The sequence below is a fragment of the Pongo pygmaeus genome, chromosome 12, assembly GCF_028885625.2.
Source record: "Pongo pygmaeus isolate AG05252 chromosome 12, NHGRI_mPonPyg2-v2.0_pri, whole genome shotgun sequence".
NCBI lineage: Eukaryota > Metazoa > Chordata > Mammalia > Primates > Hominidae > Pongo > Pongo pygmaeus.
Window position 1 is genome coordinate 43,704,339 of NC_072385.2, and position 25,887 is coordinate 43,730,225.

At 41.6% G+C, this 25,887-nt stretch overlaps 1 protein-coding gene across 1 annotated transcript in view; it reads left to right on the forward strand.

Moving 5' to 3' along the window:
- POLR1B (RNA polymerase I subunit B) overlaps positions 1–24,686 on the forward strand; it is a 34,556-nt gene extending 9,870 nt beyond the window's left edge. The window contains exons 6-15 of the mRNA XM_054472148.2: positions 176–399; positions 1,054–1,225; positions 6,357–6,528; positions 7,740–8,021; positions 12,802–12,935; positions 16,415–16,585; positions 17,193–17,349; positions 20,976–21,172; positions 21,968–22,221; positions 23,233–24,686. Coding sequence (XP_054328123.1) covers positions 176–399; positions 1,054–1,225; positions 6,357–6,528; positions 7,740–8,021; positions 12,802–12,935; positions 16,415–16,585; positions 17,193–17,349; positions 20,976–21,172; positions 21,968–22,221; positions 23,233–24,115 — 2,646 coding nt within the window. The 3' untranslated portion in view covers positions 24,116–24,686. The remainder of the gene's footprint in view (positions 1–175; positions 400–1,053; positions 1,226–6,356; positions 6,529–7,739; positions 8,022–12,801; positions 12,936–16,414; positions 16,586–17,192; positions 17,350–20,975; positions 21,173–21,967; positions 22,222–23,232) is intronic.
- The last annotated feature ends 1,201 nt before the right edge of the window (positions 24,687–25,887 follow it).

A 25,887-nucleotide genomic window follows, 5' to 3' on the forward strand; every position in this document is an offset into this window, starting at 1 on the left:
TGCTGTCTGGCTATCATACAAAGAATGCTTTATTTTAGAGAGTTTACTTTGATTCAGCAATAGCAGAGTACTAATTTTCCTTGGGTATTAAAAAATGAGAGAAGATAATTATTAGTGAATAGATAAAATATTTTAGTTATTAGTGAGCAATTAAACTTTTTATTTTCTATTGTAGGCACTTGTCAGCTTTTCTGATTATCAGATCTTTCAGGAGCTCATCAAAGGAAAAGAGGATGATTCTTTCCTTAGGAACTCTGTTTCTCAGATGTTAAGGATTGTAATGGAAGAGGGTTGTTCGACACAAAAACAGGTCCTTAACTACCTAGGTGAATGCTTCAGAGTAAAACTCAATGTTCCTGACTGGTATCCAAATGAGCAAGCTGCGGAGTTCCTGTTCAAGTATGTGTGCTTTGTCTAAACTATTTTTGGAGAGGTGGAGGGCTGTCAGTGGTTTTTTGTATTGGTTGCAGTTTGGGCAGGTGAGTCATTTGGGAATGAGAATGAATCTTGGGGTAGAATTCTGGTCCTTGCTAGCCGGGGGCTACCTTTGTTTTTGTGGCCCTCCTTACTTGTATTTTTTTAGTAGTCGTGTTTTATTTTATAGTACTTTTTAACTTTTATTTTGAAATCATTTCAGACTTCCAGAATAATGTCCAAATAGTACATTGGATTCTTATATTCACTAATTGTGAACATTTCATTCATTTACATTTACTTTTTTACTTTCTGTGTACACAGATGTACATTTTTCTTCTGTATGGTTTGAAAGTTGCAGGGATTGTGTCTCTTTATTTCTCCAAAGCAAGGACGTTGTCTTATATAACCACTGTATAATTACTAAAGAAGCCAGCTCCATACTGGTGCTGTCCAGTGCATAGCCACCAGCCGTATGATAAACACTTCAAATGTGGCCAGTGCAGCTCAAAAACTGAATGCTTAATTTTATTTAATTAAAGTTAAGTAAGCATGAGTTGGGGATCTTGGTTAATAGAACATTAAGTAGTATTACCAACTGAATTGTTTGAAGCTTTTTTTTTTTTTTCGTTTTCACAGCCAGTGCATCTGTATCCACTTGAAATCCAATACTGAAAAGTTTTATATGCTTTGTCTCATGACGCGAAAGCTCTTTGCTTTAGCCAAAGGAGAGTGCATGGAGGACAATCCTGATAGTTTAGTGAACCAAGAAGTCCTCACACCGGGTCAGCTCTTCCTTATGTTCCTGAAGGTAAATGCGTGCTATGTCCACCCTTGGCCAGTGGTACCACTTGTGGAATGGTGTGACTTTGTCCAGCAGTACTGTTTTCTGCATGTTTATAGTTTCTAGTTTTGGCATTTTATGTGGTCTCTTTTTTGTTTGTTCATTTAGCAGTAAGGGAGTCAGAAATCCTAGCTTAACACCAGGTTTGGAAATTTGCTTGATATTTTTATATAAAGATCACATCAAATCTTGGTCACAGTGTTAATGATAAAAAGCAAATGGCCTATATTCATACATATGGTTGATCCTCATTATTTGTAGATTCTGTATTTGTGAATTCGCTCACTGGCTAAAATTTATTTGTAACCTTAATGTCACTACTCGGTGCTTTCATGATTATTCATACACATGAGCAGAGCAGTGAAGAATTTGGGTCTTCTGAGACAAATGTTACAGCTGAGGCGGGGCAGGGTGATGCTCTGCTTTCCTGTTTCAGCTCATACTATAAAGAGGGCCCTTTTTGAGGTGTATTCAGTGCTATGTTTTTCACATTGTCGTGTTTCTTCTTAGTGACTTTTTTTTTTTTTTTTGAGACAGGGTCTCAGCCTCAACCTCAACCTCCCAGGCTCAAGCAATCCTCCCACCTCAGCCTCCTGAGCAGCTGGGACTATAGACATTCACTACCACACCCGGCTAATTTTTAATTTTTTTTGTAGAAACAGGGTCCCACTGTGTTGTACAGGCTGATCTCAAACTCCTAGGCTCATGTGATCCTCCCATTTCAGCCTCCCAAAGTGATAGGATTGGAGACATGAGCCACTGTGCCTGGCCAGTTTTTGCTGTTTATAACGGTCCCCAAGCATAGCACCGAAGTACTGTCTAGTGTTCAGTGTTAATGAATTAACAAGGTATGTTAAATAAGGTGCCTTTCAAGAAAAGCTTGCATTAAACAAGATTGTATGGTTGATCCGTTGACCAGAATGTTATGACCAGAGACTTGCAGGAACCCAGCCCTGTATTTTTGCCCAGGAGCAGTGGTTTCGTATGTGTTAATTCAGTGTTCACTAGAACATAACTACTGTGAGTAGTGAAATTTGACTGTAGATGTATATAGAGAGAAAATTGGCATGGCACAAAAGATGATTTCATAAGAATGTTGATGCAGTGGCATTTTATATTTTGCATCGTATCCCCAAAAAGATGTAATCTAAGAGGTAATGTATTGTGTTTTTAGTAGAGATGGGGTTTCACCATGTCAGCCAGGCTGGTCTTGAACTCCTGGCCTCAGGTGATCCACCTGCCTCAGCCTCCCAAAGTGCTGGGATTACAGGTGTGAGCCACTGTGCCTGGCTTCTAATTTATTTTATTTTGTTTTGAGAAAGAGTCTTGCTCTGTCTCCCAGGCTGGAGTGCAGTGCCATGATCTCGGCTCACTGCAACTTCTGCCTCCTGGGTTCAAGCGATTCTCCTGCCTCAGCCTCCCGGGTATCTAGGATTACAGGCACGTGCCACCATGCCTGGCTACTTTTTTTATTTTTAGTAGAGACGGGATTTCACCATGTTGGCCAGGCTGGTCTCGAACTCCTGACCTCAAGTGAGCCACCCGCCTTGGCCTCCTAAAATGCTGGGATTACAGGCGTGAGCTACCACGCCCGGCCTTCTAATTTCTTATCTAGGTAGTAATTCTTATTTATATTCTCCCCAAAAGGTAATAATCTTCGTTTCTGTTTGCTCTGTGTCCATAAAATTAGATTGAAAAATTTCAGCAGCCTAGAATTTTCCTGACAAAAATTGAAAGCAGGTAGCATAAGTTTTCTCTTATTAATTTAATCTGTTATTAAATTAAAGATTTCAAGTAAAGGTTAATTTACATTTCCCATCTACTTAAAGTGAAGCATGGTGGGCTCATTGTATTCCACACTTAGAAATGTGTCTTCATTCCACATCAATTCCTAATTAGGAAAAAAAGAAAAAGAAATGAGACCGGGGGTACAGTAGCTCATGCCTATAATCCCAGCTCTTTGGGAGGCTGAGGCAGAAGGGTAACTTGAGCCCAAGGAGTTTGAGACCAGCCTGGACAACATAGAGAGATTGCTACAGAAATAATAAAAACTATTAGCAATGGCCGGGTGCAGTGGCTCACGCCTATAATCCCAGCACTTTGAGATGCCAAGGTGGGTGGATCTCCTGAGCTCAGGAGGTCAAGACTAGCCTGGGCAACATGGCAAAACCCTGTCTTTACAAAAAATATAAAAATTAGCTGGGCACGCTGGCATGCTCCTACAATCCCAGCTACTCAGGAGGCTGAGGCAGGAGAATTGCATGAGCCTGGGAGACGGAGGTTACAGTGAGCTGAGATCACGCCACTGCACTCCAGCCTGGGTGACAGAGCAAGACCCTGTCTCCAAAAAAAAACTGTTAGCTGGGCATGGTGGTACATGACTGTGGTCCCAGCCACTTGCGAGGCTGAGGTGGGAGGATCCCTGAGCCCAAGAGGTCAAGGCTGCAATAAGGGGTGATCATGCCACTGCACTCTAGCTTGGGCAAAAGAGCAAGACCTTATCTCAAAAAGAAAAAAATGCCTAGTGCAGTGGTTCACACCTGTAATCCCAGCACTTTGGGAGGCCAAGGTGGGAGGATCACTTGAGCCCAGGAGTTTGAGACCAATCTGGGCAAACAGCCCAGAGACAAAATCTCGTCTCTACAAATAATTTTTTAAAAATTTAGCCAGGCCTGGTGGGCCATGCCTGTGGTCCCAGCTACTCAGCAGGCTGAGGTAAGAGGATTGCTTGAGCCCAGGCGGCGGAGGGTGCAGTGTGCTGTGATCACGCCATTGCACTCCAGCCTAAGTGACAGAGCAAGACCCTGTCTCAACAGAAAAAAGAAAAGAAATGAGTCTTCTGTAGCAAGGCATTACTAAGGTGATCTGTTTCAGCAATGAGAGAAACAAAGGGAAAATTGGGGCTTTTTCAGAGAATTCATTGCCGAGTATCTGATTTCCTTACCAGCTAGAGTTACTACATTACTTGAGTAATGTAGTACTACCTTTGAGTTTGGAGCATAAAAACAATCTTCAGAAGATACATGACCATGACATAGGATGAATTATAGACTGTTAAAAATTCACATTGTATTTACATTGAAATAAGCAATATAAAATTGAAAAATAGCAACCGTATTTTGTGTATTATTTGTAGATTAACCATAAAACACTTGAGTTAGCTTTTCTGGCTTTGATTTTAAACCCAAATAATGAAGTAGACATAGTTATGGAAAAAAGGCAGAAGAACACAAATAAATCAGTTGTCAGGATCCAGGGCTTCTTATTCCATCTCGACTGTGAAGATAAAGTGTTCAGTGTACACCTGATAAAAACATTTATGACACAGGAAGATGTAGGCTCAAGAAAGGAATCTAAACAGCAACCAGCAGAGGTGGAGCAGTGATGCCAGGCTCTTCCATTCAAACTTGATCCTCTAGGTTCACTTGATAGAGACCAAACCTACGTTAACACCCTTGTTGGGTGAGCTAACAGCTTCCTTCACTCTCTGGTAATTTCCTTATCTGTACATTACAGATTTTTAGCAGTGTACTTACAAATCCTACTAGTGTGTTGTCAGTTGTGATATTCATTGTAACATTTTATAAAATATATTCCTTCTTCCCACACCTCTCCAAAATTTATTCCTTCCAAGTACTGAAAATTTAATATTACTGCACCACACAGTGACATTAAATGCAGTGTCAGTGCCAGAGAATATACAGAAATGAAATGTGTCACTTCAAGTGCTGTCTTCTGGAAGAATAGTTACGTCTTTCAAGTGTGAGTGTTCAAACACTGGTAGTTTGAAGAGGTGGATTATCAATAGTCAATGGCTAATGTGTTGACTCAGGGGCCTGCTGGAAAACGCATACAGTGATTAAGTGACCTATGTACATCTTCCAGGTTTTCTTCCAAATATCAAATATAGGAGAGAACCTATTTCAAACATTCTCTTAGGTATTTTCAATGGTTTCTGAACCACCCATTGGAAGTGCTGATGGTGTATAGTCTTTTTTTCTTTTATTTTTAGTTGACATGTAATAACTACGTATTTATGGGGTATGCAGTGATATTTCCATATATGTAAATAATGTATAATGATCAAATCAGAGTAACACATTCATCACCTCAAACATGTATCATTTTTTTGTGTTGTGAACGTTCAAAATGCCCTCTTCTAGCTTTTTGAAAATATACAACAAGGCTGGGCCTGGTGGCTCACGCCTGTAATCCCAGCACTTTGGAAGCTGAGGCAAGAGGATTGCTTGAGCCCAGGAGTTTGAGACCAGCCTAGGCAACAAAGTGAGACCCCATCTCCACAAAAAAAATTTAAAAATTAGCCAGGCATGGTGGCACATACCTATGGTCCCACCTACTCAGGAGTTTGAGGCAGGGGGATCCCTTGAACCCAGGAGGTTGAGGCTGCGGTGAGAAAATATACAACAAATACACTTAACTGTATTCAACCTAAGTGCTGCAGAATACCAGAACTCATTCCTCCAATCTAGCTGTAATTTTGGAATTGGAGGCTGCTTTAGCCATTTCACTGAGTGTTGGCAGCATAGATTAAGATGGACTGTGTAGTTCGTGTGATTGTTTTTAGGTGTATAACAAGTATAATGGGTGAAGGAGGGTGTGACATTGAAGAGCTATCCTTTCTGCACCTGAAAAGCCCTCTTTCAGGTTTTTGGTTTTGATGTATGTTAGTAGACCTTTGTTAAAGATTGTACAGATTACATGGGAATAAATATGAAGTTTGTGATAATTGAAACACATACTATTTTATTTTATTGAGAATAGGGTCTTGCCCTGTTTCCCAGGCTGGAGTGCAGTGGCACAGTCATGGCTCACTGAAGCCTTAGGCTCCTGGACTCAAGTGATCCTTCTGCCTCAGCCTCCCGAGTAGCTGGAACTACAGGCATGCCCCACCCCTCACCCCACGCCCTTCTGGCTAATTTTTAAATTTTTTGTAGAGACAGGGTTTTGTTTCACCATTTTGCCCAGTCTCATGTTGAACTCTTGGTCTCAAGCGATCCACCCAATCCTGGGATTATAGATGTGAGCCACCACACCTGGCTCACATACTATTTTATATTAATTTTTTTTCTTATTTCAGGAAAAACTGGAAGGTTGGTTAGTGTCTATTAAAATAGCTTTTGATAAGAAGGCTCAGAAGACCAATGTTTCCATGAACACTGACAATTTGATGAGGATTTTTACAATGGGAATAGACCTTACAAAACCATTTGAATACCTTTTTGCTACTGGGAATCTGCGTTCTAAAACAGGTAAAATTAAGTAGATCGTTTTAGTTATGTTTTTCACATTATTTGCTTAATGTAGATTTGCCTGTCCCTGAGAGTTCTTTTTAAAAGCAAACCCCCTCAAAAAAGTAAATTTCTCATAACTATGACTTTGGCAACTATCGGTCTGAAGGGCTTTAGACAAGGTGTCTGTATGCTAAAATTTAATTCAAATAACCGAATACATTTTCTCTGCTTCCTTCTAGAAAATGAAAGACCACTTAGACCTCTGAGGAAGGCTTACGTAACAGGAATTCTGGATGGGTTGCTGTACATGCCCATCTCTAAACCAGTTGCCTTGCCTCAGAGTGACCTGAGAGGCCAGGTGTGGTGGCTCATGCCTATAATCCCAACAGTTTGGGAGACCAAGGTAGGAGGGTCGCTTGAGCCTAGGAGGTCAAGGCTGCAGTGAGCTGTGATTGCACCACTGTACTCCAGCCTGGTGACAGAGTGAGACCCTGTCTCAATGAAAAAGAGAATGACCCTAGAAACTTAAAAAGTGGTAATTGGGAATCCAGAATTTTTTTTTTTTTTCTTTTTTGAGTCAGGGTCTCACTCTGTCACCCAGTCTAGAGTGCAGTGGCAGGATCATGGCTCACTGCAGCCTTGACTTCCCAGGCTCAGGTGATCCTCCCACATCAGCCCCACGAGTAGTTGTGACTACAAGCATAAGCCACCACACCTGGCTAATTTTGTATTTTTTGTAGAGATGGGGTTTCGCTATGCTGCTGAGGCTGGTCTGGAACTCTTGAGCTCTGGTGAACCACCCACCTTGGCCTCCCAAAGTGCTGGGATTATAGCATGAACCACTGTGCCTGGCCCTTTTTTTTTTTTTTTAAACCCATGTTACTGATGCCGATTCTTTCATTAGCCTGCTTACTTGGTTGTCTATTATCTGACCCGCTCAGATGAATTTAACTACTTGCTGTTTTATTAACTCATTTAATGTTCACCCACAAAGGAGGTCATAGAGGAGACAGGGAACTAGTTGGGGCTAATACAGTTTGTGAAATCTGGGGATTATTTTACATATTTTTTGTGAACTCTTTTACACTCATCAGAGCTAGGAGAATAAATGTTGTAATAATTCATTCTATGATCTGTAGAGTGCTCTGAGGTTTTGTTGTCATAAAGCCTCAAAAATTTCCGTTTTTTAAAAGATTGGCCCATTTTTGAATGACTTTTGTTTTATTAAGGTCTTGGCCTCCTACAAGATTCTGGACTTTGTGTTGTGGCTGACAAGCTGAACTTCATACGCTACCTCTCCCATTTCCGCTGCGTGCACAGAGGGGCTGATTTTGCCAAGATGAGGACCACCACAGTACGCAGGCTGCTGCCAGAGTCCTGGGGCTTCCTTTGTCCCGTGCATACCCCAGACGGGGAGCCCTGTGGCCTGATGAACCACCTAACTGCCGTATGTGAGGTTGTCACACAGTTTGTGTATACGGCATCTATTCCAGCTTTACTGTGCAACTTGGGTATGTAGCGTACAGTGATAAACATCTTGTTTGGTTATGTGTGTTTTGTTTTTTGTTTTTTGGTTTTTTTTTGTTTGTTTGTTTTGAGATGGAGTCTTGCTCTGTCGCCCAGGCTGGAGTGCAGTGGCACCATCTCGGCTCACTGCAAGCTCCACCTCGTGGGTTCACGCCATTCTCCTGCCTCAGCCTCCCGAGTAGCTGGAACTACAGGCGTCTGCCACCACGCCCGGCTAATTTTTTGTATTTTTAGTAGAGACAGAGTTTCACCATGTTAGCCAGGGTGGTCTCGATCTCCTGACCTCATGATGTGCCTGCCTCGGCCTCCCAAAGTGTTGGGATTACAGTTGTGAGCCACCGCACCTGGCCAAGGTTACATGGTTTTTAACCTGTTAAGTTGTGCTGCTTTTGGAGAGTCAGCAGAGATTTTCTATAAGAATTCTTTTTTACTCTTCTGTGCAGGAGTTGGGCTGCTTTCTTGGCTCCTCTATAGAAGGCTGAATGCATTCTTTGAAAGTGAAAACAGGAGAAACTAAGTGTTATAGGTGTTTTGTTTTCTTTGGGGGAAAAAAAAAGATAATGGAAGTGAGGATCGCTTGAGACCAGGGGTTTGAGGCTGCAGTGAGCTGTGATTGTGCCGCTGCTGCACTTTAGACTGGGTGGGAAAGTGAGATCCTATTTCCAGAATGAAAAATAAATGAATAAGAATGATGCCAAAGCATTTGAAATAGACTAGTCGTTAATATTGGAAGTATAGAAGCTATTGAGTAGTTTTTTGGGTCATTTCTTCTTGCATCTCTTGGTGGACCTTTGCATTTCTAAATAGAAAACAGTGTTGGTTTGCAGGAGGACAGTTTAAAAGGAGGTTTTCCAGTCTACCTGATGTTACCAGATACATAACCTTTTTTCCTGATAACCTTAAAGCTGCTGTCTGTCTCTGTTTGGCTTGATACTTGGTTTGAATTTACCTTCATACCTAAAGATGTCAGCCTTCTCTGCAGTCTTCTAGTCCCAGGGTTCTCTATTTATGATTTGGAGACTAGAAATGTTCTGTCTTTGGTGGTCTGTGGACAGGGTCCTCAGTGGGATTAATATTTATACAGTAAAACTTCTAGTTCATGGGGATCAGATGATAGGTGTTCTCAAGCAACTAGAAGGGCATTGACTCAAGAAAGTTCTGCTTAAAAGTACTTCTCCCAATTAGAGTGGCCTGGCCGGGCGTGGTGGCCCATGCCCGTAATCCCAGCACTTTGGGAAGCCAAGGTGTACAGATCACTTGAAGTCAGGAGTTTAAGACCAGCCTGGCCAACATGGCGAAACCCCATCTCTACTAAAAATACACACACACACAAATTAGCTGGGTGTGGTGGCATGTGCCTGTGGTCCCAGCTACTCAGGAAGCTGAGGCAATAGAATCGCTTGAATCCAGGAGGTGGAGGTTGCAGGGAACCAGGATTGCACCACTGCACTCCAGCCTGGGTGACAGAGTGAGACTCCATCTAAAAAAAAAAAGAGAGAGAGAGTGGCCTGTAAGAAGAGGGCCCCACAGAAAGTAATCAAGAAATACTCAAGATTCAGAAGATGTAATCAGTGTAATTTGAAGGTTTATCCTCTACGAGGAAAAGAATTTTGTTACTGGTGATTCAAAATGTCAAAGTCCAGGAGAGGGTAGAAAGGAGAAAAGAAAAAGTAGAGAGGTAGAAAATATATCCAACTGCAGAAAAAGAGATGAGGAAGGGTTTTTTGCTCTGGCACTGGAGAAGAAGACAGAATCGCTACCTAACTTTCAATAGAGATGTTCATATTGTGGTGACAGATGAAACACGAGGTGGGTAACTTGTGACACTCTAACAAACACTTGATGTCTTCAGAATGTATTTATGGTTTATGGAAGAGTGTTCTTTTTTTACTTAATTTCAGTTGATTCTCATTATTTGCAGTACTCATCTTTAAAGTCACCAGTGAATATTGAACCATTGTGCCTAGGGGAAATACTGGGTAAGGTTCCTTTGAGCCTTGGGTTACAACATTTTTGTTAGTTGATCAATATATAGCCTTGTTTTTGGTGTGTTTCTGTTGAAAGACACCCTTTAAAAATATATATTGTTCATGTGGTAACATTGAATTCTCAGCCAACAGCACTGTAATTATAGGCTTATCTAACACACATTGTTTTCTGTTAGGCACATCACAACCTTTTTGCATTTATGAACACTAGGCAGCACTTCAGTGCTGCACTCGGAGGCAATTTTCTTTTTTTTTTTTTTTTTTTTTTGTAGAGATGGGGTCTTGCTACGTTATCCAGGCTGGTCTTGAACTCCTGGCCTCAAGCATTCCTTCTGCCTTGGCCTCCCAAAGTGCTGGGATTACAGGTGTGAGCCACCATGCCAGGCTTGGAAGCTGTTATTTAAACAGTGAAATCACACCAACAAAAAGCACAAAAATGCTGAAAACGTGCCAGTGAACAGACTGGCAAGGGACACTTGTTTACAGTATGAGCTGACAAGAGGGCATGGCATCGTCTTGTTTGACTTCAGCTGCGGGGAGCGTCTGCATCAGGGGACTCAAAGTTTTTTGCTGCATGTTCTGAAATGACTTTGAAAGCATCCGCAGTATTAATTTTGTGGTTACAGAGATAATGTAGCAAGTAGGCAAATGTGCACATAATGAGGATCAACTGTAATTACATTTTGGGGGTTAATGCATTTAATGCATTTAGGTGGCTTAGAAATAAAAATATTGACATACAGTGAAATACTCCCTCCCATAGGCCCCTGTCCCCTTGCTACTTCTTTCCTGTCTGTTCTTGCTGAAGCGATTTAAACTTCCACAAGCAATACCAAAGCCTTCAGGCTTACCCCGGAGATATTGCAGGTTTGGTTCCAGAGCGCTGCAATAAAGTGAGCCACATGAATTTCTCAGTTTCCCACAGTGCATATGAAAGTTATGTTTACACTATGCTGTAAATATTTCAATTTTAAGAATACTTTATTGCTAAAAAATATTAAATCATCTGATCCTTCAGTAAGTTGTAATCTTTTTGCTGGTGGAAGGTCTTGCCTCAATGTTGCTGGCTGCTGACTGATCCAGGCGGTGGTTGCTGAAGGTTAGGATGGCTTGTGACAATTTCTTTTCTTTTTTTTTTTTGTTTTTTTTGAGACAAAGTTTCGCTCTTGCCCAGGCTGGAGTGCAATGGCGCGATCTTGGCTCACCGCAACCTCCACCTCCCGGGTTCAAGTGATTCTCCCGCCTCAGCCTCCTGAGTAGCCGGGACCACAGGCATGCACCATCATGCCTGGATAAATTTTTTTTGTATTTTTAGTAGCGACTGGGGTTTCTCCATGTTGGTCAGGTTGGTCTCGAACTCGCGACCTCAGGTGATCTGCCCGCCTCGGCCTCCCAAAGTGCTGGGATTACAGGTGTGAGCGACTGCACCTGGCCGGCTTGTGACAATTTCTTTTTTTTCTTTTTTTTTTTCTTTTTTTTCTGAAACGGAGTCTTGCTCTGTCGCCCAGGCTGGAGTGCAGTGTCGTGATCTCGGCTCACTGCAAGCTCTGTCTCCCAGGTTCACGCCATTCTGCTGCCTCAGCCTCCCGAGTAGCTGGGACTACCGGCGCCCGCCACCATGCCTGGCTAATTTTTTTGTATTTTTGTAGAGACGGGGTTTCACCGTGTTAGCCAGGATGGTCTCGATCTCCTGACCTCGTGATCCACCCGCCTCTGCCTCCCAAAGTGCTGGGATTGCAGGCGTGAGCCACTGCACCCGGCCTGTGACAATTTCTTAAAATAAAACAAAGAAGTTTGCCACACCAATTGAATGTTCCTTTCACAAAAGATTTCTCTGTAGCATGTGATGCTGTTTGATAGCATTTTACCCACAGAGGAGATTATTTCCAAGTTGCAGTCAGTCCCCTCAAACCCTGCCGCTGTTTTATCAACTAAGTTTATGAAATAATCTAAATCCTTTATTGTCATTTCAACAATGTTTACAGCATCTTCTCATTTCTTGAGATCCCATCTCAAGAAACCACTATGCTGGGCACAGTGGCTCAGGCCTGTAATTCCAGCACTTTGGGAGGCCAAGGCGAGAGGATTGCTTGATCCCAGGAGTTCGAGACCAGCCTAGGCAACATAGGGAGACCCTGTCTCTACAAAAAAAAAATTTTAAAATTAGCCAAGCATGATGGCACACACCTGTCAGCTACTCGGGAGGCTGAGGTGGGAGGACTGCTTAAATCCAGGAGATTGAGGTTGCAGTGAGCCATGATCATGCCACTGCACTGCAGCCTGAGCGACAGAGCAAGACCCTGTCTCAAAAACAAAACAAACACATTTTTTTTGCTCCTCCTCCAAGAAGCAATTCCTCATCCATTCAGTTTGATTATGGGATTGCAGCAATTCACTCACAGCTTCAGGCTCTACTTCTAATTCTAATTGTCTTGCTATTTCTACCACATCTACAAGTCCAGTAGTAACATCAGAGATCACTAATCACAGATCACCATAACAGATATAATAATAATAATATTTGAAATATTGCAAGAATTACCAAAATGCCGGCACAGAGACACAAAGGGAACACTTGTTGTTGGAAAAATGGCATTGATAAGCCTGCTTGAAATATCTGAAGTGCAGTTAAAAGAAATAATGCCTGTACCTGTTTTAGAGACAAGGATAATTTGATATCTGAACTGATACAGCAGCTGTTGACCCCATCTGGAGGGAATCTGGAATGTTGGATGAAGCATTCTGATGTGATTGTGCTGTTTGTTCCCTTTACCAGGGGTCACTCCCATTGATGGAGCTCCCCACCGATCATACAGTGAGTGCTACCCTGTCCTGCTGGACGGCGTCATGGTTGGCTGGGTGGATAAGGAGCTTGCTCCAGGCATCGCAGATTCTCTTCGTCATTTTAAGGTGGGCTTGAGGCTTTGTGAATTGTCCTATCCCTTGACCTTAGGTTTTTCAGTTCCTTTCTAGTTTTGGGGTTAACCCCTGGGCGGTCTAGAGTGATCAAGTGGTCAGGGGGTCACAGCGTCCAGAATGCCTGTGCATTCCCTCTGGTGACAGAGGCTTGCCTTATACTGGCCTCATTGGTTGGGGTCAGTGACAGATATTTGACCCATATACATTCTTTGGCAGTTTCATTGAGGCACCTCAGTCTGCTTATCTAACTAATTTTAACTTTTTTTCCCCTTCTTAATACTAGTGGCATATAAGGGATCTCAAAATACAGATATTTCAGTAATATTCAAAATATGCAAGGTAGAAGTTATACCCCATTGCCTCCTAGGTTTTGAAAATATATTTTTAAAAAGTAGAATGACATTCTTTGAATAACTTACCTTTGGGATTTCCTCCTAGCGAAGAGTATTTGTTGCTTTGATAATGGCCATTGAAAGAATTATCCTTTGGCAACAGGCTGAGTTTGTGGTTTATATTCTGTTCTGTGTTTTTATTTTTAAAAAATGTTTAAACTAAATTTTAGTTTTCATTTAAGTGCTCTGTTGGACACTTGAGTTGTTACTACCTTTCGGTCATTGCAAATAATGCTGCTATGAACATGAGTATACCAATATCCATTTAAGTCCTTGTGCTTTTAATTCTTTAATTCTTATATTCCTATAAGTGGAATTGTGGCTCATTTGATATAATTTTACACTTAGAGCAAAGATGTTTAATCAGCACATGGGACCCCCCTGTATACACATTACCCAGATCCACCAGTTGCTATGCTTTGCCCCACATGCTTTATCTTCTGTATATTCTTTATAATTTTTTTCTTTTGAATCATTTGAGAGCAGTATTGAGACATTGTCTCATTTTCCATAAAGATTTTAGCGTACTTTTTCTAAGAACAAGGACTTTCTCTTCAATAACTGCAGTACACTTACGAAAATCAGAGAAGGCCATGTGGGTGGGATCCGTAGTTGATACTCAGATTCCACCAGTTGTCTCAGTAATGCTCTCTTTTTTTTTTCTTTTCTTTTCTTTTTTTTTTTTAAGAGACAGGTCTCACTCTGTTGCCCAGGCTGGAGTGCAGTGGCACAGTCACAGCTCACTGCAGTCTTAATGTCCCAGGCTTAAGTGATCCTCCCACCTCAGCTTGCCAAGCAGCCTGACCACAGGACTGTACCACTGTGCCCGGCTATCCTGACCCCCAGTCCTTTGGGTTGTTATGGAGGCTTTATTACATAGGATGACTGATGGAATCATTTGCCATTGGTGATTAGCTTAACCTCCAGCCCCTATCCCCTCCCTGGAGGTTGAGGGTGGGGCTGAAAGTCCCAATCCTCTAATCCTGGCTTGGTCTTTCTGGTGACCAGCCCCATCCTGAAGCCACCTAGATGCTGACAACCACCAGTCTTTTATTTTTATTTTTTTGAGTCAGAGTCTTGTGCCTCAGCCTCCGGAGTAGGCTGAGACTACAGGTGTATACCACCACGCCTGGCTAATTTTTTTTATTTTTAGTAGAGGTGGGGTTTCACCATTTGGGTCAGGCTGGTCTCCTGACCTTAAGTGATCCGCCCGCCTTGGCCTCCCGAAGTGCTGGGAATCACAGCTCTCCTGTAATTTAGGTTTATGTTTTGCTTCCTCATGATGAGATTCAAGATATTTCAGGAAGCATCTGACGTTGGTTTGTCCTGTTACGACTCATGTTAACTGATCCCTTCAAAGTTGTGTTCTTCAGGTTAATTCACTGTACAGTTTCTGTTTTTCTCTGTAATAAGTAACTTATGGAGACATAGTTGAAAGCTATGTGGAGCCCCCTTCCTTCATATTTTCACCCACTAGTTGATGAATTATTTGCTGAATTACTATTCCGTTGGTGGTTCTTTGCTGAGTTAATATTACTGTGATGGTTACCACATGGTGTTTTCCCCCACCAGCATTTTTTCTATGTTTATTAGTTGCTATTCTGTAAGGGAGGGCTTTCTTTTCTATTAGTTGTTCATTTATTTATGTTAGCATAGATTTATAGATGCTTGTTTAATTTTGTGAATATTCTGTTACTACTTATTTCGATGCTCAGAGAGTGTATGAGATTTGATCTAGTGTACAGTTCAGGGTTTTAAGTACATTCATATTGTGCAGTCATCACCATCTTCAGAACTTTCTCATCATCACAAATTGAAACTCTGTAACCATTAAACAGTCATTCCTTTTTTTTTTTTTTTTGAGGCAGAGTCTCGCTCTGTCACCCAGGCTGCAGTGCAAGTGGTGTGATCTTGGCTCACTGCAGCCTCCGCCTCCCAGGTTCAAGCAATTCTCCTGCCTCAGTCTCCCAAGTAGCTGGGATTACAGGTGCACACCACCACGCCTGGGTAATTTTTGTATTTTTAGTAGAGATGGGGTTTCTCCATGTTGCCCCAGCTGGTCTCGAACTCCTGACCTCAAATGAGCTGCCTGCCTTGTTAGTCTCAGATTTTATCTTTTTTATAGAGAATTTATTTTCATTCTCTTTTTTTTGGTTAGCATTGTGGAGGGTCGGGGGATGAGGACACTTAAGATATGCTCTTTAGTAAATTCCAAGCATGCAATATAGTATTCTTCACTAGAGTCACATGCTGTACATGAGATCTCCAGAAACTTAATTCTGTTCCGTAACTGAAGCTTTATACTCTTTGACCAACATCTCCCCATGTCCCCCTCCACCAAACATCCTCTCATTTTTAATGATAATGCATTTAGCTGTGAATCCCCATGAGTTCTGACACATGGGTTTTTTGTTGTTGTTGTTGTTGTTGTTGTTTTCAGGTTTCTGTAATTTAGGTTTTTATTTCTCCTTTCACCCAGGAGTTTGTTGGAGTTTTTTTGTTTTGTTTTTGAGACAGGGTCACTCTGTCACCCAGGCTGGAATGCAGTGGCATGATCATGGCTCACTGCAGCCTCAACCTCCTGGGCTCAAGGTGATCCTCCCACCTCAGCCTCCCAATTAGCTGGGACTACAGGCACGTACCACCACACTCAGGTAATTTTTAAATTTTTGTAGAGACAGAGTTTCATCATGTTGCCCAGGCTGGTCTTGAACTTCTGGGCTCAAGTGATCCACCCACTTTAGCCTCCTAAAGTGCTGGGATTACACGTATAAGCCACCCCCGGCCCACCCATGAGTTTTTGGTTTATTAAATTTACAAATAAAACCAGTAATCTAGTGTATTTTAGATCACAGAGGACAGAATTTCCTTTAGTGTATCGACACGTGCATTCATGGTGTGCTTTATCCTTAGCCTCAGTAGTTAGTGATTTGTCTGCTAGCTGGGATGAGCACCCAAGGAAGTAGGCCTTTTACCATGGCTGAGTGTGGATGAGTGGTATTCCATGGGGCATAAGACTAGCAGCGACAGCCATGGCTGTGGGACAGGTTTGTTAAACTCTGTTTTTGTTAAAAACAGGTGTTGAGAGAGAAAAGAATTCCTCCCTGGACGGAAGTGGTCCTTATACCCATGACAGGAAAACCAAGTCTGTACCCAGGATTGTTCCTTTTTACCACTCCTTGTAGACTGGTACGGCCTGTGCAGAACTTAGAATTGGGCAAAGAAGAGCTAATTGGAACTATGGAACAGGTAAATACATATGTGTGATGGATGAGTGTATGTGCTTGTTTGTATAGTATGCAACTTTCAGATACTTAACTCTTCCTTTATAAAAGGGTTGTTTGTGTTACAACAACAGTTGGACATTTGAAAGAAAGTCAGACTTTCCACCTCCTCTGTGATCAGCACAGAGCAATTTCCATGTCTGATCTCACTCCACAGAACCTGAGAGAGAGCTGGTGGTCACATTACCTGCCTCCCATCTTGTCTAGCTCCCAGAACTCCTTTGTATCTGGCCCTGCCTCAGCCGTGAAGTGAAAACATTCCATTAGATTCACACTCAGTCTTTGCCTACATATTTGCAGTTGCAAAATTATAGGCTTTGTGCTACTTAAAAATTTTTCTTCCTATTCCCCTTCACAATTGGTCTGGGGTAGATTTAGAGTGAGATATGTAAAGCAAGTGGTATTTCTAACTGGTCGCTTCCCTGTGCTTCCCAGTTGATCCCTTCAGCACTCAGGATGCTGGGTGGGGATGGTTTTCTCTTGAGTCTTTGAGTATTGAACTCTGAGAAATGGTAAGAGTAAATGTGTAAGCAGTTGCAGTTATTTTGTGCCTTGGACATCTGCTCTTCCAGATCTTCATGAATGTCGCTATCTTTGAGGATGAGGTTTTTGCTGGAGTTACCACACACCAGGAACTCTTTCCACACAGCCTGCTGAGTGTGATTGCCAACTTCATCCCTTTCTCTGATCACAACCAGAGTCCACGGAACATGTACCAGTGCCAGATGGGTAAGGAAGAGGGATGATGTTATAGTCACAATCAGAAAAGTAAACTTGATACTAGCATACTCTTTTATTGTCCTTATTTACATATGCTGACCATTTGTTCCAAAAATACAGTTAATGGCAAGTTTTTTTTTTTTTTCCTGTGCCACAAGCAACCAACCCAGGATCACTCATTGTATTTAGTTGGCATGTCTATTTAGTTTCCTGTAATTTATAAAAGATCTTTAACCATTCTTTGTCTTTGACATTGACATTTTTGAAGAAAAAGGTATAGAATGTCCATAGATTTGGGTGTGCCTGAGGTCTTATTATTTGATTTTTTGAAGAATACAAGCAATTATAGTCACCCGCATATTTATCACTTCCAATCCTCTTCATTCCTGCTGCAAGATTCAAGTTTTTATTGCATACAATTTTCCTTCAGCCTGATAATCTTCCTTTAGCATTTTTTTATAGTGCAGGTTGCTGGCCACAAATTCTCTTGGTTTTCATTTATCTGAAAATGGCTTTATTTTGCTTCACTTGAAGGAATCTTTCACTGGATATACAATTCTGAGTTGACAGTTATTTTTCTTCCAACACTTAAAAGTTGTTGTTACACTGTCTCTTCTTAGTCTCTGTCATTTCTAGTTAGAAGGCAGCAGTCTTCTGAATATAGTGTGTTTCTTTTTTTTTTTTTTTGAGACAGAGTCTTGCTCTATCGCCTAGGCTGGAATGCAGTGGTGTGATCTCGGCTTATTGCAACCTCTGTCTCCTGGGTTCAAGTGATTCTCCTGCCTCAGCCTTCCAAGTAGCTGGGTCTACAGGGACTCACCACCACACCCAGCTAATTTTTGTATTTTCAGTAGAGACGGAGTTTCACCATGTTGGCCAGGCTGGTCTCGAACTCCTGACCTCAGGTCACCTGCCCACTTTGGCCTCCCAAAGTGCTGTATTACGGGCGTGAGCCACTGCGCCCGGCCTCAAATTTGTTTTTTGTTTTTTTAATTTAATTAAATTGCTAAACTCTTCTGTCATTATTTTTAAAAACATTGCTCCTATCCTTTTCTCTCTTTTTTCCCCTTCTATCAGTTATTCATATATTTAAACCTTTTGATATTGTTCCATAAGACATTGAGTTTCTGTTCTCTTTTTTCTTTATTTTCTTCAGATTGGATCTTTTTTTTTTTTTTCCGAGATGGAGCCTTGCTTTGTTGCCCAGACTGGAGTGCAGTGGTACAATCGGCTCACTGCAACCTCTGCCTCCCGTGTTCAATAAATTCTCCTGCCTCAGCCTCCCGAGGAGCTGGCATTACCGGCACACACCTTAGTAGAGACAGGGTTTCACCATGTTGGCCTGGCTGGTCTCAAACTCCTGACCTCAAGTGATCTGCCTGCCTCAGCCTCCCAAAATGCTGGGGTTACAGGTGTGAGCCACTGCACCTGGCCCAGATTGGATTATTTTTATTGACCTATTATCACAGTCACTTTTTATTCTGTCTTCTACTGAATTTTTGCTTACAGTCATGTGCCCTTAACGACAGGGATATCTTCAAAGTGAGTCGTATGTGATTTTGTCGTAGTGTGAACATCATAGAGTGAACTTACACAAACCTAGATGGCAGAGACTACTACACACCTAGTATATGGTACAGCCTGTTGCTCCTAGGCTACAAACCTGGGTGGCATGTAACTGTACTGTGTACTGTCTACAGTTGTAAGACAATGGCAAGGATTTGTGTAGCTAAACATAGAAAAGGTACAGTAAAAATATGGGATCACCATAGTATATATGCCATCCTGCATTGACTAAAACATTGTTATGCAGTGCATGACTGTATTTTTCAAGTCCAGCACTTCTACTTGTTTTTTTTTTTTTTTTTTTTTTCTTTTTTTTTTGAGACACGGTATCGCTCTGTCACCCAGGCTGGAGTGCAGTGGCACGATCTTGGCTCACTGCAACCTCTGCCTCCCCAGTTCAAACGATTCTCCTGCCTCTACCTCATGAGTAGCTGACATTACAGGCATGTGCCACCATGCCCAGCTAATTTTTTGTATTTTTAGTAGAGACAGGGTTTTATCATGTTGGCCAGGCTGGTCTCAAACTCCTGACCTCAAGTGATCTGCCTGCCTCAGCCTCCCAAAGTGCTGGGATTACAGGCATGAGCCATTGCGCCTGGCCTGACTTGTTTCTTTTTTTATAGTTTCTTTCTTCTCTAAGATTTCTTATCTTCATTCATTGTGGGCATGTTTTCCTTTATATTTTGAGCATAGTTTTATATGATGGGTGTTGTAAAATCATTATCTGCAGATTCCAATGTCTGGGTCATCTCAGTATCAGTCTTTTTGAGTATAAGTCAAGTTTCACCATTTCTTTGTATGCCCAGTAATATTGGATTGTATTATGAACATTGCGAGGAATATGTTTTAAACCCTGGATCCTGTTAGGGTCCTCTGAAGAGGATTGGTTTTGTTTTTAGTGTGGTGTTTGGCCTTCAATTACATTTTAATTTTTTTCATTTTATGTCTTTCCTTCTTAATATACAGTCCATCACCTGGCTCAGTGCATGTCACCAAAAATTCTCCAGGGGAAGAGGATTGGTTTTTAGTTTTCACTGGTACTTAACTTGGTGAACATGGCAGTTGAAGTACATTCTTCAGCCTTAGGTGGGCTGCTGTGATCTGTCCCATGCTTGCATAGTTCAGGAGTCCACCAAAGATTTGGACCCAATTTATATGCTGAATTTAAGGGTCTCCCTTTGTGGTTCTCTCATTTCTGAAATGTTCCCCTTCCCAATTGTTGTCATGCTCAGAACTCTATTTCCTGGTTCTTCAAGCCAGTAAGACTGTGGATTTCTATCTAAGTTGTAGCTGCCACACTGGGCCGTAAGGCAAAAATAAATACATAAATACTTAAAAACCTGGAAATTCACCCAGTGTGTTCCTTTTGTCCAAGTAAAAACTCTTCTCAGCTTCTGACAGCTTTTGGTTACTCTCCAGTGCTATATGTGTAGTTGGGGGTCTGCGTCTTATACTTACGTGCTGAGGGTGGTCTTGTAAGAGTAGCCCTTTATTACTGGAAGCTCTAAGTCTATAATTTTTTTAAAAATTTCACTTGTATTTATATTTTAAAATCATTTTGTTGTGAAATGATTATACTGTGAGGTAGTACACAGAGGAATCTCACCCCATATTCCACTACTTAGAATTAAATACATATTCCGCTGTAAGAAAGTAATCTAATTACATAATAATTACTATCCCCTTTTCTCCCACCAGTAGTGATATCCTGTAATTTGTGTACTTCCTTTCTGTCCCCTTCTAAAGCTTTTATTACATCATACATATATCCATAAACTAAGTATAGAATTGTTTGGGGGTGTTGCAAATGCACATAAATCGTATCATATTAAATGTCAGTCTGCACTTTCTCCCACTCAGCATGGTTTTTCTGGTCTGGTCACGTTGATACATTTAGGTTTACTTCATTTTCACAGCTTATGTATTAGTCTAAAGTAAGCATAACTACCATGATTATTTATTTATTCATTTTCCTCTGATGAATATTTAGTTGTTTCCAGTGTTGTGTATCACACCTATAATCAAGATGAAAGAAGCAGAAAATGCTAAGATGTTTTTTCTCCATGTAGGTAAGCAAACTATGGGCTTTCCACTTCTCACTTATCAAGACCGATCGGATAACAAACTATATCGTCTTCAGATTCCTCAGAGTCCCTTGGTGAGACCCTCCATGTATGATTATTATGACATGGATAACTATCCAATTGGGACCAATGCCATCGTTGCTGTGATTTCTTACACTGGCTATGATATGGAAGATGCCATGGTAAGTTTTACCGGGAAATATTGTTCCAATCTTTTTATTTTTTAACTTGTTTGTTTACTGTGAAATCACTGAAGGAATATTTTTGTGTACCCAAGTACCTAGTATTTGGCACATGATGTTCTATTAAATGATTAGTTCTTAGTCTAAGTTGAAAGTGGGCGAGCCTTGAGGAATATCCACTAAATATTCAGATACACATATGTCTTGCATATTTGAGTGCATATTATGAGTAAATTTTGAAGTTTGGTTTTGGATCTATCTACCTTTTATATTTAAGTATGATTAGATTTTAAGCTATTTCTGTGTGCCTGGGTTTTGTTTTTCTTGTTTTTTGTTTGTTTGTTTTTTATTTTTGAGACGGAGTCTTGCTTTGTTGCCCAGGCTGGAGTGCAGTGGCACGATCTTGGCTCACTGCAACCTCCACCTCCTGGGTTCAAGCAATTCTCCTGCCTCAGCCTCTCGAGTAGCTGAGACTACAGGCACCCGCCACCATGCCTGGCTAATTTTCGTATTTTTAGTAGAGATGGGGTTTCACCATGTTGGCCAGGCTGGTCTCGAACTCCTGACCTCAAGTGATCCACCTGCCTTGGCCTCCTAAAGTGCTGGAATTACAGGCGTGAGCCACCGTGCCCAGCCATGTCTGGGTTTTTGTAGTTAGTATCAGTGATTTGGAAAATGTGAGGAAAGTTAAAATGTGATGCCAGTTATCCTAAACCAAGTATTATAGTCCTACCTAGTTTTATTTTGAAAATCCTCACTTGGCCTCAGTCTTTTAACGATTCTTTTACTTCACAGATTGTGAATAAGGCCTCTTGGGAACGAGGCTTTGCCCATGGAAGTGTCTACAAGTCTGAGTTCATAGACCTCTCTGAAAAAATTAAACAAGGAGATAGTAGCCTGGTGTTTGGAATGAAACCTGGTGACCCACGCATTTTGCAGAAGTTAGATGACGATGGATTGCCGTTTATAGGAGCAAAACTGCAGTATGGAGATCCATATTACAGCTACCTAAACCTCAACACTGGAGAAAGTTTTGTGATGTACTATAAGTAAGTTTGGGCATCCAAGCTGGTTTTTTTTGTTTTGAGACGGGGTCTCAGTGTGTCAGCCAGGCTGGAGTGCAGTGGAGTGATCTCAGCTCACTACAACCTCCACTTCCCGGGCTCAAGCAATCCTCTCGCCTCAGCCTTCGAGTAGCTGGGACTACAGGCATGGACCACCATGCCCAGCTAATTTTTTGTATTTTTAGTAGAGACGGTTTCGCCCTGTTGCCCAGGCGGGTCTCGAACTCCTGGGCTCAAGTGATCCACCTGCTTCAGCCTCCCAAAGTGCTAGGATTACAGGCGTTAGCCACCATGCCTGGCCTATTTGTGCTTTTTTTAAAAACTGTATTATCCAAACTTTGTCATGTTTCTCATATACAATGTTAGCAATGTTTCCTAGCCAAAATGTTGAGCTCTTACCTCTTATTAGAAATGTCTTATTTTAGCTTATTTTACAATATAATTTATTTCAATAGGCCTTCATAATAATTTTTCAGTTGCCTTTGTTGCTAGTTTTCTTTCAGATGAACATAATTCTGTAGTGAATATCACCAATAGCTCTATTCATACCATCTCTGTTTGTATTGGAGAATAAAGGTAAGAATGAGTTTTGCAGGCCAGGCACAGTAGTTCACACCTGCAATCCCAACACTTTGGGAGACCAAAACAGGAGGATCCCTTAAGCACAGGAGTTCATGATCAGTCTGGGCAATGTAGTGGGACCCTATCTCTACAAAAAATTTAAAGATTGGCCAGGCCTGGTGGCATATACCTGTAGTCCCAGCTACTCAGGAGGCTGAGGTGGGAGGATTGCTTGAACCCGGAAAGTGAAGGCTGCAGTGAGCTGTAATCGCACCACCACACTCCAGCCTGGGCAACAGAGTGAGACCCTGTCTCATAAAAAAAAAAAAAAAAAGTTTTACAAATATCCTTTATGAAGCACTAATTATATCAATGAAACTTATCTCTATAAGTTTAAACAAATAGGCTGACCTTATACGGTTTACTTTTTCCTAGGAGTAAAGAAAATTGTGTTGTGGATAACATCAAAGTGTGCAGTAATGACACTGGGAGTGGAAAATTCAAGTGTGTTTGCATCACTATGAGAGTGCCTCGGAACCCAACTATCGGAGATAAATTTGCCAGTCGTCATGGGCAGAAGGGCATTTTAAGCAGATTGTGGCCGGCTGAGGACATGCCTTTTACTGAGAGTGGGATGGTCCCAGACATTCTGTTCAATCCCCATGGTTTTCCATCCCGCATGACCATTGGGATGTTAATTGAGAGTATGGCCGGGAAGTCTGCAGCTTTGCATGGTCTCTGCCATGATGCTACACCCTTCATCTTCTCGGAGGAGAACTCGGCCTTAGAATACTTTGGTGAGATGTTAAAGGCTGCTGGCTACAATTTCTATGGCACCGAGAGGTTATATAGTGGCATCAGTGGGCTAGAACTGGAAGCAGACATCTTCATAGGAGTGGTTTATTATCAGCGCTTACGCCATATGGTCTCAGACAAATTTCAAGTAAGGACAACTGGAGCCCGAGACAGAGTCACCAACCAGCCTATTGGGGGAAGAAATGTCCAGGGTGGAATCCGTTTTGGGGAGATGGAACGGGATGCGCTTTTAGCTCACGGTACATCTTTTCTCCTTCATGACCGCCTCTTCAACTGCTCGGATCGGTCGGTAGCCCATGTGTGTGTGAAGTGTGGCAGTTTACTCTCTCCACTGTTGGAGAAGCCACCCCCTTCTTGGTCTGCCATGCGCAACAGAAAATACAACTGTACTCTGTGTAATCGCAGTGACACTATCGATACTGTTTCTGTGCCTTATGTTTTTCGGTATTTTGTAGCTGAATTAGCAGCTATGAACATCAAAGTGAAACTGGATGTTGTTTAACTTGATGTTGACCTTTTGGATTAAGAGGACTATCAGATTAAAGCAAAATGTAATTTTAGTTCAATGAAGATAATATTACCAGGTTACTCTTGAGATTTTTCAAAGGTGTTAGAACTCTCAACCAAGACCTGAAAACCAAGAATGCAAGGTTTCTGAATCTCTCTGGTAGATAAACTATTGACAAGGATTTTCTGTATCTTCGTTCAAAAATTTCATGTCTTCTCAAAATATGAAATATTGATAAATGGAAGAGCATACAGTGACAAGTCTCCTTTCCAACCCCAGGTTCCCTACACCCTGCTCTCAGCAGGCAGTGACTGTCACACACCTGTTAATCCATCTTGAGCAGGACAGTCCTATACAAATAGAATGCAAGCTGTAATATAATGTAATTTTATATTTTCTTATAGCCACATTGAAGTAAAAACAAACAGGTACAGTGTTTTTTACCAGCTTTATAGAAGTACAGTTGTTACATATTTAAAGAATACAATTTGATGGGTCTGACTATATGCACACACCTTTGATACCATCACCACAATCAGCGTAATAAACATATCTGTCATCTCCACAAGTTTCCTCCTGCCCCTTTGTTTTTTGCTTTTTGGTTGCTGTTAAGTTTTTGTTTTGTCTTCTGTGGTAAGAACACTTAACTCACGACCTATCCTCTTAACAAATCTTTAGGTGTACAATATAGTATTGTTAATTACAGGCACCATGTTGTACAACAGATCTTTAGACCTTACTTGTCTTGCATAACTGAAGCTTTATACCTGTTGAACAACTCTCCATTTCCCTGGCCTCCAGCAACCACCCTTCTATCTGTTTCTACGGGTTTGACTATTATAGATCTCTCATATAGTGGGATCATGCAATATTTGTCCTGTGACTGGCTTATTTCACTTAGCATAGTGAAATAAGATTTATCCATTTTGGAAGCTAGGCATGGTGCTGTGCATCTGTAGTCCCTGCTATTTGAGAGGCTGAGGTGGGAGGATCATTTGAGTGCAGGAGTTCAAGGCCAGCCTGGGTAATATAGGAAGACCCTGTCTTAAAGACCCTGACCTCAAGTGACCCACCCACCTCGGCTTCCCAAAGTGCTAGGATTACAGGTGTAAGCCACTGTGCCTGGCCTCCAGTGAGTATTTTATATTTAGTCTACACTTCTATACTTGGCTTTTTTCTGCTTTTATATTGATCTGCTTTCATAGCAGTGTGTAGAGTGCCGCTTATGTTTTCTTTCTTGTGTACAGTATTTTATTGTGTGGATTTACCATCCCCTGTGTATTTAAGTTGTTCCATTCTTTCTTTGGCCATTATAACTTTTTTCTGGAAATATTCTGGCGACTTATCTTTGGCCATTATAAACCGTTGATAATAGATCATCTTGTATATACTTGTGCAATTATAAGATGCTTTTTGATGATGAAAGCTTTCCTAAGGTAATTCTTTCCTGAGTTTGGTTTAGATGGTCTGTCACTAATTATAAGGCAGATAGGAAAAGACAGAAAAATCTATCATTACAAGATAGGCTTAGCAGGACGGGCACAGTGGCTCACGCCAGTTAATCCCAACATTTTAGAAGGCCTAGGCAGGAGCAGTCACTTGTGCCTAGGAGTTCTAGACCAGCCTGGGCTGAGACTTCATCTCTACAAAAAAAGCAACAATGACAAAAAAAATATAGCCAAACATGGTGGCACACCCCTGTAGTCCCAGCTACTCGGGAGGCTGAGGTGGGAGGATTGCTTGAACCCAAGAGGTCGAGGCTGCAG